The following is a 12,469-nucleotide window of genomic DNA, read 5'->3' as shown; positions in this document are numbered from 1 at the left end:
TAATTGTTTACCTTTAAACGGAAAAGTTCACACATTACAGATTTACAACCATGAATTATATTAAGCAAAAAACATGCTATATAACCGAATGTTTTAAGCTTGAGATATGCAAATTTCATGCTTAATTCTTATCGATTGGCATGGCACTTATCATTGCCCGTACATTGGCGTATCCCTTCGTTTCAAAGTCATTAGTTCTATTCCACTCCTTCCGCGGAGGTTCTTCGTATTGCAGGGGCTTGGGGCCGAGGGCTTGCTCGTCCGGGTCCACATGCTAGACCGGGAAAATTTTGAAATATATGCCTCTGAAATGGCCGCAAATGCTTCTCAATTTAAATATGATTGACTGTAATAAAATTTTTATGCGGTGTTTAGCAAGCTATTGTAAAAAAGGTTGAAAATTTTTCCTCATGAAACTTCATGGGATGGAAGGTTTATGTTTATCCAGCTTGCATTAAAGAAAGCTAAGTTATAAAATATGTAGGATCATCTAAGTTATAAAATACGTAGGATTTTATCACACATTGCGGCAAAACGCGATCTATGGAACCATTTTATTGTTTTGCCTTCAGTGTGGAAATTTTCGGTGTTCGATTTGGGAATTAATAACACTATTCCTAACCAATCAGATTACAAGAAACACCATTGATTTCAAAATGGGTATAAATGTGTTTAATAAACCTATAATCCTGTCACCAGCTTGACAATAGTGGGCATTTCCATATACTCTCACATATATTTATATATCTATATAATTTCAAACTCGTAGTCTTGAATGTCAGAGTGAACATGAATATATGAATGTAACCAACCTAAATACATTTTCCGCCTAGTGGAAAACCGCTTTAGGACAAATTGGAGACTTGAGGGACTAGATTGCATCTGCCAGCTTCATTTATGTTCCGTCTGAATAAGAAGGAGCAAATCTACAATGCCTATGCTTTACTCCTATCTATTACCTGCTTTCGCACAGATCGTTGTCCTGACATTTTCCATTTCAATTTTTTGGGGGAAGATTTAAATACCCCAAGTCCTATGAAACTTAGTGAACACAATTCTATTTTACATCCAATGTTTAGTATTTTAAATCCAATGTTTCAGCTGTTGTTACGAATTCGAATTTCGCAACCCAAAAAACTCCAGTCTCACAGTAGAAGCCCTTTTCTAGAAAAAATACAAGGACGGAAAGTTGGTCAAATTTTCCAAATTTTCGCGAGAGTAAAAAAGTCGAAGCAATCGACCGTAATTCTACTAACTCAACCTTACAATTTTGATAGTGATAGTGATAGTGATTTATTATTAACACATCCCAAAAGGGCTTTTCAGTGATAATTTACAAGTACAAGTACTAAGATGTCTATATAATACAGGTGAAATACTAATAAAATACGTCTCTATATAAATCTATAAAATTAGCGTGATAAAACGACATAACTAAGCTAAAATGAGTTTTTGAACTAACACATTCTTAAGTTTATTTTTAAAAGTTGAAATGTTTTCGCACAGTTTTACAGATTCGTCGATAGTGTTCCATATCTTACATGCACGATATATAAATGTGCGTTGTCCAGAAGTTGTCCTAAACTTTGGCGGGCGTAAATCACCATCGTTACGTAAGTTGTAATGACGCTTTCTCCGTTCACAGAACGTTACTTTTGAGCATAAGTAAGTTGAAGTCATAAGTAAGTTGAAGTCATTTTGAAATTAAAGTGATATTATAACACTTTAGGAATTTCGAGTAGTACTTAGTACTTGTAGAACTAGAGAATTAGTATTCAACTGCGTTGTCACAAGCTCCACAAAACTGTAATCTCCGTTTAATTCGGGTCAGTGCAAATCTATTTCACCTGTACAATACGAGTTTTAAAGGGACGGGATCCGCCTACGCGAATGTGTTTCAAAAACCTCTAAGTTTGATGATGTTATGCATGATATTCTTTATAATTACTAAATTATAAAGATAGCAGATTTTCACATGTGTGGGGCCCAAGGCCCAGAATTTATTTTATTTACTTCGAAAAACTGAACACTCGCGTCGCGTTGTCTAATCGCGCCGTGTGCGTGTGTGCCTTAATACTGAGTTATGAACCGACTTTGAATTGTAAACCATTACTACAAATACTATAATGTGTATGTCTTCGTGCGGACACTTTATTACCAAAATGCAAGGGAGAAAATGTACTATACTTCCAGGTTCAGTGTTTCCCAGATTTACGTGCCTCCGCTGTAAGTTTTACGGCGCAGAATTTCCAGACACAACTCACTGCAAATATGTTTGATTCACTTTTTTTTTTAGGAACAGAAATGTCTGGTATACCATGGGAAAGCGAAGAAAGTCAAAACTACATTCGAGCGGAATACATTGTCACTGATGCTGTAAGGAGGGAATTGAGGGATTTCTTTAAACACGAATGGAACAAACGTTACCAGGCCTCTCTCGGAGCATGGGATGACACAAACGCAAGTGGTAGTCAGTTATTTAATCTGGAGAAAAAACGAACAAGACCAAATAAGACCAAGCTTCAGTCCAAATTTAAAAATGGAAACACAAATGAGTGGGATTGTACCGTACTTTTTGATGCAATTCTTTATTCCAACTCAATCGGTGGTAGTCTTAGTACAACAGAAAAGACTGAAATCGATATTCTTCGAAAACTGCGAAATGAAAATGAAATAATATACCTGACAAAAGGCTAAATGATAAAGACTTTCAAACCATGACAACGAAAGTTGAGAATGCATTGAGTGCATTGGGACTGTCAATCAACGAGGTCATTCGAATAAAAAACCTGTTTGCGTCATTTATAATTCTTCCCCCTGAACCAGCCCATGAAGTCGTTTACCGTTCTAACAGGATACACGAGATAAGAGAAGACCTTGAAGAGTTGCGCAGTGATAACGATGGCAAACTTACATATTTTTACATCTCTGGGAATCCAGGCAGTGGAAAATCTCAACTCGCCAGACAAGTTTGTGAAGATATTTGCACAGATGTTCATGCGAAGGACGAAGCAATGTTTGTAATGACATTGAACGGAAAAGATTTAGATTCTCTTTTTTATTCATACGAAGACTTTTGTCGTCGGCTGAATTGTAACGAGAGCGCATTACAAAATGTTTCGAGTTCATCTAAAACCAACGAAGAGAAAATCAAAGATTTAAGATCGCGAGTATCATGCAAAATCAAGAACTGGACGAAATGGTGGATCATTGTAGACAATGTGGAAAATCTAGAAATCATATCCCCACTACTGCCTCTGAAAGGAGACGAAGTTTGGAAGGACGGTCAAGTTATATTAACAACACAGAATACAAATGCAGTTCCACAAGACAGCATTTCAACTAAGCATATCTCACTTATTCATGGAATGAATGACCAAGATTGTCGCAAGTTGCTTGTCCTCTTAACGTGTACCAAAGTCAATGATCCATTACTAGATGAGGTGGCGGAGAAGTTAGATCGTCAACCACTCGCCATGGCTGCGGCAGCTGTGTATATGAAACAAGTCATCAAGAGTTCCCCAGATTTTTCGTGGCGAGATTATTTAGGAAAGCTTGAGAACGGTAAAAGGGGATTAACGGAAAAACGTCTTCAGCAGATAAATTCAGCAGCATATTCGTCCACCATGAGCACAGCAGTGCTGCTAGCTGTTAAAAAATGTACAGAAATTAACACAATCCTTAAACACGCTTTCAACCTTTTCTCTTTGATATCGTTTGAACCATTACCACTTGATCTTGTTGTAATATACATTCTGCAACAAGATACCGATATGGATGTCGAGGATATCCTTCTTGAAATGCAATTTTCCTCGTTATTTCTTCATGTTGGAAATGAAGAGAAGGATGTTCGACTGCATCGTGTTGTTCATGATGCAATCAAAACATTTTGTGGTGCTAACGCACTCAATGATACCTCTGTTTCCCAAGACGAGATTCCAAATAAAAAAGAAAAAATAATTTACGTGGTTCTAAAAACAATGCTTTGCTTCTTTCGCAGGAAAGATAAAATCAAATTGGTTCCACATTTGAAAACATTTCACGAAGAAATTAAAAGAATGTTTCCTGGACAAGCATTACATTCGATATGCTCAAACTTTGACGGCACTGAAATTTCTCAAATGTACCTTTTTTTCGGGAAAACTTTACGCTACTTTTCCGAACTCAATCTGTCTATGGCGTTTCAACATGAGGCATTGAAAGTTCAATTAAAACAAGAAGAACCTAACCTCATTGACGTTGCTGATTCTTACAACAGCCTGGGTAATGTGTATAGCGAGAAAGGTGATCTTGAACAGGCGAGTCATTATCACAAACAATCACTGGATATTTTTTTGAAAGAATTAGTACCACATCACACTGAGCTTGCTATTTGTTACAACAACCTTGGTAATGTGTTCTTGGACAAAGGTGATCTGGAACGTGCCAATGGTTATCTTCAGTTGGGACTAAAAATTGGATTAGAACAATTGGGACCAAACCATATACAGGTTGCGTCTTCTTACACGAATTTGGGTAAAATGTATAGTATTAAAGGCGATCTGGAAAATGCAAGTGAATGTTTTGAAAAGGCGTTAAAAATTCGATTAGAACAATTAGGACAAGACCATGTAGACGTGGCTTCTTCTTACGGCAACCTAGGGGGTGTGTGTTGCATTAAAGGCGATCTGGAGCACGCTAGAGAATATCATGAAAAGGCTCTAGAATTTCATTTAGAACAATTAGGACCAAACCATATTCGTGTTGCGTCTTGTTACTGCAACTTAGGTGCTGTGTTTTCTCACAAAGGTGATTTGGAACATGCTAGTGATTGTTATCAACGGGCACTAAATATTAATTTGGAACAATTTAGAACAAACAATATTGATGTCGCGAAGATCTATAACAACCTTGGTACTGTGTGGCTTGAAAAAGGTAATCTTGAACAAGCTAGTACGTATTATCAACTGGCATTTAAAATCCGATTAGAACAATTAGGTGCAAATCATTATTTGGTCGCAGACTCCTACAACACCCTTGGCAATGTGTGTTTTCAAAAGGATAATCTAAAAAGTGCTAGTGATTATTATCATCGCGCACTTGCAATTCAATTAAATCATTTCGGGCCAAACCATGTTGACGTTGCTAGGTCTTACACCAACCTTGGTAATCTTTACGGTGAACAAGGATATCTGGAACAAGCATGCGATTATCATCTGCAGGCTCTGAAAATTCGTTCAGATGTATTAGGAGAAAACCATACTGAAGTTGCTTCTTCTTACTACAACCTAGGCATTGTTTACAGAGAAAAAGGTGATTTGACATGTGCTAATGATTATGAGCAACGAGCTCTGGAAATTCGATTACAACAATTAGGAGCAAAGCATATTGACGTTGCGATGTCTTACCACGTCTTAGGTGTTCTGTGTGGAGATACAGGTGATCTGGAACGCGAGAGTGATTATCACCATCGAGCACTAAATATTCGAATGGAACAACTGGAACCAAACCACATTGACATTGCCCATTCTTGCAGCAACCTCGGTAATGTGTATGCTGATAAAGGTGATCTTGAACAAGCTAGTAAATATCATGGACGAGCGCTTGAAATTATGGTGGGAAAATTGGGCCCAAACCACATTGATGTGGCTACTTGTTACGACAACCTTGGTGAAGTGTGTAGGAAGCAAGGTGACCGGGAACATGCTGATGAATACTATCAAATGTCAAAGAAAATTCGATTGGAACATTTAGATCCAAACCAAGTAGACGTTGCGTCTTCTTACAACCGTCCTCGTACAGCCAGTGGAAGAAAAGGGTTTTTTGAACATGTCAGCAGCTATTCACAACGGGCTCTGCAAATTCAATTCGAACGATTTGGACCAATCGTAATCACATTGTACTTTCATTTAATAATCCGCGGTCTGTTTGTAATGATAAACTATCTTTGGAACCTACTAGGGAATATTTTTAACGGGCCTTAAACATTAATTTAGAGCAATTGGGACAAAACCGTTTTGATGTAGCTACTCGTTATAACATAATAGGTAAAGTGTTCGGCAGATTAAATTCGAAAAGAATTAGTTCTACAACGGCTAATGCATCCGATTCGTGGAAAGAGCAAATTATCTTACTATGATGTAAAAGTTGTAAATACACGTTCAGTACTCAAGAAATTAAATTTAGTAAAAAAGAACAGAGCAATTATTAGCAATCGTCAGCGGAATATATTTTCATAAAAGTTCGCTTCTCAATTAAATAATCTTGTAGCTATAGATCTAACTCGTTATAAAAAAATGCATTTAACTAGTATAGGGTAAAATTTTTAAACAAATTAAATTATATTCCCCTCCTAACTCCAGTTTTATAGCACATGTCATATACACTTCTGCTGCAAAAAGTAGTCAAGCACGTTCAGGGATTACACATAAATTATTGACTTCATTTAGTATGGTCAAAAATTTTGGTGGAAGAGAGATAGAACTCTCACCCTTCATAACCTTCATAATCTGTGTTTATCTTTTCTGATGTCGAAACAATAGCATGGCAAAAATAGCACTGCAGTCTTAAGCTAATTAATGATTCTGATAAAATTGCGGAATCGTTTGATTAACAATTTTCCCATATTGGACATAAATTTGCCGACAATATACGCTTTATAGTGAGAAGAACCGGACATACATCGACTATTTATCTTACAAAAATGATGTCTCTTTTCATCTAAAAGAAACTAACCTGTCAACAGTTTTCACGCTTTTATCAAACTTTAGTAGATCAAAAGCTACGGTTTTAGATAAAATTTCTTCTAGATTACTTCGAGAATGCCCAGATTTAATCGCGGAATCTCTTACTCTTATTTTCAATCGTTCTATTACAACAGGTATACTTTTCCCTAGCGAGTGGAAAAGTGCGAAAGTCGTTCCTATACACAAACAAGGAAAACGAAACTGTATTGATAACTATAGACCGTTTTCGATTGTATACCTGTCATTGCCAAGGTTTTTAAAAGGATAATATATGATCAATTGAAACTTTACCTACCTCAAAATAAATTGCTTACTAATTGCCAGTCAGGGTTTCGCGGTCTACAGTTCTTCTCGAGGCCACTAATCAATGGGCCTACAACATTGACCATAAAAATGTTAATGCTGTTATGTACGTTTCTTGACGTCAAAAAAGCTTTTGATACTGTAGATCATGAAATACTGCTATAGGTAAAGTTAATGCATACGGCATAGAAATGCTGGTAATTGGTTTAGATCTTAAGTACCTTAATGGGTGGGAACAAAAGTGTTTCGTGAATGGTCATCTTTCGACTAGCTGTTTGCTTCGTTGTGGAGTCCCGCAAGGCACTATATTTGGACCAATTTTGTTTCTAGTTTACATCAATGATCTACGCAATTGCCTTTCATATTCTCGGGCTCAGATGTTTGCTCTTGAAACCAAATTGACTTATGCAAGTATAATAATATTGATGACATTAGTATATAATCATTGTTTTAACGAAGACCTTGCTATAGTGTCAATGAAGGAATGCCTAAATTGTTTGTACTTCATGTAAAATGGTAAACAAACCTTTTCACCGGAAGCAGTCAAAGTGTATGCAATTGGTTGCTAAAAATGTAAACAAACTTGATGATTGGTCTAAAACGAAATTCCCACTTGTAGTAAAAATGTGAAAATATATTACGCGTATGAATATTGGACGGGAAGCGTGTTTCTGCACTGATTTTCGTCGTCATTTTGGACTATCTGGTGGTCATGCACGAAGTAGGGGAGAAACGGCCGGGGTATTCTCCCAAAGATCCACCGGAGATCCACAAGACCCACGCTATTTAGAACACAATATGAGTTTAAGATTCATGAAATCTACGACGCGGATGTGAAATAATACTGCTCTAATTTCCATTGTCAATCACGCACGCGATTACATTACAAAAATCTCCGCATCGGCTGGAATTTCAGCCCGGTTTGAGTTACCCGGGCTGAAACTTAGTGTTGTTGTCATGTAATCGTAAATAAACTTAAACCCGGACAGAAAAATTCGCCTTTACAATGCTTTTTCGTTTGTTTTAATATTTCATTTTTATGTGCAGTCATAGTCCCTTAAAGATCAAGTTATTGTCATATATCAGCAATCGTCATGCAATCGTTACGAAGTTAGTCCGACTTTCCACACGATCAGTTTAAGTTTAGCTTTTAGGGGCTGTTTACATGAGCCCGGTTACTTGAGATTCAATGAAGCGTGAGAGGACTATGTGGTATTGAAATAAGTCTAGACACCAAACAAGCACATGCTAGTGTTGTGGTGATTATACGACTCCCAGGATCAAATTATCTGCTCATTTCAATACCAATAAAATCATCTTACGCTTCGTTGAATCTCGGGTAACCGGGCTCATGTAAACAACCCCTATACAGGGTGTCCCAAAAAAGTCCCCGCTATTGAAATGAAGCTTTTGTTGGAATTTGAATGCATGATCAACGCAGTAGTGTGTAAATAGCATATTTATTAGGTTGAGGCATTCAAATAAAGCGTCTTGCTTTCAATTGGGTTTATCATAATATTAAGGCAATCAGATTCGAACAAAGGCTTGATTTCAATAGAGGGGACATTTTTTTGGGACCCTGTACAGGGTGAGTAAAAAAAACGACACCTTTGAAATTCAAATTAGTCGCATAGCGGCTGTAATGTGGCAGAAGTTGCTTAAAATATTTCATAGGTATACAAAGCATATCATATTAATTAACCTAAAACATTAAGTTTGTTTCCATTGGGAGTTAAAATGCATTCTAAGCTCTGTAAATACAAAAGAACAGTTTTATCAAATCGTTTTTGTTGATTGTACATGGGAATTGTCATATTCCAGCCATACGTTTGCAGCTAATTTGAATTTCAAAGGTGTCAGGTTTTTTTGACTCACCCTGTATAAGATTTAACCTTTAGATAGTAATTAACCTTTGGAATTCACGCGTGGAATTCATACGTGCATGCGATTAATATCTCTATGTATAGAATAAAACACATACAACCTTTTACATTTGACATAGGCCTAAAGAGCTGATTACATGAGCTCGTTTACCTGAGATTCAACGAAGCGTGCATGAGATGATTTTGAGGTATTAAAATGAGCAGATAACATGATCCTGGCAGTCGTATAATCACCACAATAATAGCATGTGCTTGTTTTGTGTCATAAATACTTATTTCAATATCTCAAAGTCCTCTCACGCTTCGTTGAATTTCGGGTAACCGGGCTCATGTAAACAGCCCCTAAGTCAGTAATAGTAATTGACCATTACTAAAATAACGTCTCCTGTCAGATAATATTCTATCTTGCGTTCACAGACGTTTAAAATACCTTTCTTTATTTTAAAAATACATATTTTTGCATGTGCTTTTTTCAAGTGGAAGCATTGGTTGTGCTTTTTTTCAAGTGGAAGGACCATTCTAATTTCTAAGGGAAGGAAATGTTTACAAAAAATATCTACACGATTTGTACATTCAACGATAGTTAATTCAAACATTTCCATTACATAGCGTAATCTCAAAGTGAGACATGACAAGGGGACATATTTACCGCGGGTTTTTTGTGATCTTGGTTATCATAACATGCGCAGGTTCCATATTGAACGAGCGCGTCGAACAGCAAGTTTGTTTAGCTGATAACGCTGCTCTTGGTACTGAAATAAATTTTGATCATCTTGAAGAAAACTCGGCTTCTTATGACGCAATCTTCAACAGAATCCAAAGTTTGCTTGTCGCGAATGGTGTGGTCGTGGTTCGAAATCAGACGATGAACAAAGTAGCTCGCAGCGGCGTAGCCAGAACGATAATTGGGGGGGTCCATATTCATATATTCGTGATACGCAGGATTAATTTCTTTTCAAATCAATTGTCTTTACAGTCTGTTTACATGAATATATGAATATGGACTCCCCCAATTATCGATGCTGGCTACGCCAGTGGTAGCTCGATATAATTTCACACGGAATTTGGGCTCTGTGGTTATACTTCCGGAATCCTTCGCGGGAAATGATCCGGAACCAGGGCTTCCGGCTGTTCAGAGGGTCACCAACTATTTCCACAACGGGACATGGAAAAACAGACGCCGTTGCGTTGGATGTTATTGGCACAAGGAGGGGAATTTTCACTTCGACGATTACATTGGTGGTGTTCTCTATGCCGAAAAGGTGGCAAAATCAGCATCAACAACAATGTTTCTGGATAATTGTGCTGCCTACGACCTCATTCCCCCAGACCTAAGAGCACGGATCCAGGACACAGTATTTTCGGTGTCGGTACGAGATATCCCAGACTTTAAGAATGGCACAGAAAAAGATTTTGCCCTTTTTCCAGACGCAGCTCGACATCCCATATTCTACAATCACCCAGGCTCCGGGCGTCGTTGTTTGTATCTGACCAACACAATGGTGACGCTGCGACCCAAGAGTGTAAACGAGATGACAGATCTTCAAAAGGCATGGAATATCATGATCACTCAGGCACCCAAATATCAGCACTACTGGACAGCAGGAGATGTCGTCATTTGGGATAATTTGGCGGTTATGCACAAAGCTGGGGAGAAACGGACTGGGTATTCTCCAAAAGATCCACGAATGCTTTTCAGAACGCAATATCGTATCGGTAAAACTGCTGGGAAAAGATAACTTGGAAGATGTAATTCACCATTAACATTTAATAAATTTTGCCAAAAAGAAGCAGAATATAACATGTTGTTTAAAAGAGTGGGTAAAAATTTGCACTGTTTAGATTTATAGTATAACAAATATAGTAGACGTGTGCTGGTTGTTCTAGAAGCGGTTAAGGACCTTAGTTGTGAACAGTAACACAGAAATTTTGCGCCTCAGGAGTTTAGATTTTAAAACATAAACAAAAAATAATTAGTAGTGATTTTTTTACTAGAAAAATGAAAGAAGCGGTTCCCGTGTTTAAATAATGCAGAACTATTTTATTTGGCCAATCTCCATTACATCGTTCGATGTAATAAATAATGTTGTGAGAATTTCTAAATAAATGGAATTAAAAAATTGTATAAAATCTTTTCTTGATATATAAATATATATTTTTAAAAGCAATAGGAAACTTTTTTCCTTTCTTTCCATGCATGCAGTTATAAAAACACTTATTATATGGCTGGGGCAAATGCCGCGCGCTGATTGGCCAGGAAAAACCTTGTTGTAAAAGTGAGCAATTCTAAGTAAACGATATTCGATTTTGGAAAAGGTGTTAATGGAACTCCATTATCTATCGGCATATCACAACCGCTGCATGTATATGGGGACACCTTGTGTGCCGGTGGCCTCATGCATGCATGTGATCCTCTCTTTGTTTATATTAGTAGGGCTATTAATAGCCCAGTACGCATTTGATAAACTATAAAAACAAAATATCGAATTATTTAGTTTACCTTAACTCTCTGGGGACGTCTTTTTTAATTTCAAACTGCAATTTGTTTTCTCTTGAACATTCATTTGTGCATTTTATTTTCAGAATTTCTCTGTTTTTCAACTCGTAATGGATCGCTGGTCCATTACGGGAAAGTGCCAGAGCAATACGGGAAAGTAATGGACCGCTGAAAGTTCTTCTCAGCCAATCATTGGGCTCCATTTTACCGGAAGTGACGCTTGCCGTATAATAAAACATTTTAATATTTTACTTTTCAAAGACCAGTCTATTCGGCGCGATTAAAATGCGATGTATAACCGGCGTAACCTAGGCGTAAAATTGCCGTATAACCCAGGCGAAAAAGCCCCAGGGAGCTTGTCCTGCCAACCCGTGAATAGATCATTAAAACAGCCTCTTCGCAAAGTTTTTGTGATCCAATTCTTGGTATTTTACACGTTAACTACTAATTTGGAAATATTCGATTGAAAGTGATTGATTATAAGACGAATCCTCAAAACATTATTATTACATACCTTTGACATTTTAATTGCCTCAATAGCAACTCGATGTAGACGGATATCCTCCTTATTTGCAATAATTGTGAAGAAACAATGGACAGTGTGCTATCGCATGAATGATATCCTCGGCATCCAGCTCTTCTTTTTTGCTGCTGAATGTATTTCACAACAGGATTGGGTTGTAGTGGTTCAAATGATATTTTAAAAAGAGAAAAATTTGAATGCGATTCCAAAAAATTTCGTCACTTTCTTCACATTTTTCAACAGCTAAAAGCACAGATGTGAGCATGGTGGTTGATGCTGCGTCTGATCATGTCATGTCTGCATCCTTGATTTGGTGCTTCTTAAATTCTCTATTAGCTACAATAAAGAAACCCGCTACTGGGAAAAGACGATAAATACCCCAGTTCTCGTAAACATTGGTGTTAGTCCCGGAAGGCCTGACGTAAAGCTTTATATTTAACACGAGCAATTTCGTTTAGTTATCTGAGTATGAGATATTTGCAAATCAATCTTATTACGCGTTTTGGAAGATTTGCAAAATTTGCTGAAATTAGCCCAT

General features: G+C 37.2%; 1 protein-coding gene across 1 annotated transcript; it reads left to right on the top strand.

Moving 5' to 3' along the window:
- Window positions 1-9,930: 9,930 nt before the first annotated feature.
- On the top strand, window positions 9,931-10,650 carry LOC114537248 (alpha-ketoglutarate-dependent 2,4-dichlorophenoxyacetate dioxygenase-like). The gene has a single exon (XM_028558385.1). It carries the CDS (start codon window positions 9,931-9,933, stop codon window positions 10,648-10,650), a length of 720 nt encoding a protein of 239 aa, XP_028414186.1.
- The last annotated feature ends 1,819 nt before the right edge of the window (window positions 10,651-12,469 follow it).

The sequence above is a fragment of the Dendronephthya gigantea genome, unplaced genomic scaffold, assembly GCF_004324835.1.
Source record: "Dendronephthya gigantea isolate DGI-Jeju-01 unplaced genomic scaffold, DenGig_1.0 000154F, whole genome shotgun sequence".
In the NCBI taxonomy this organism is placed as follows: domain Eukaryota; kingdom Metazoa; phylum Cnidaria; class Anthozoa; order Malacalcyonacea; family Nephtheidae; genus Dendronephthya; species Dendronephthya gigantea.
This window is presented reverse-complemented; position numbering and strand designations above follow the sequence as displayed.

Coding starts and splice junctions, on each gene's coding strand:
- LOC114537248 (XM_028558385.1), top strand. CDS start 9,931: ATGCTGGCTACGCCAGTGGTAGCTCGATATAATTTCACACGGAATTTG.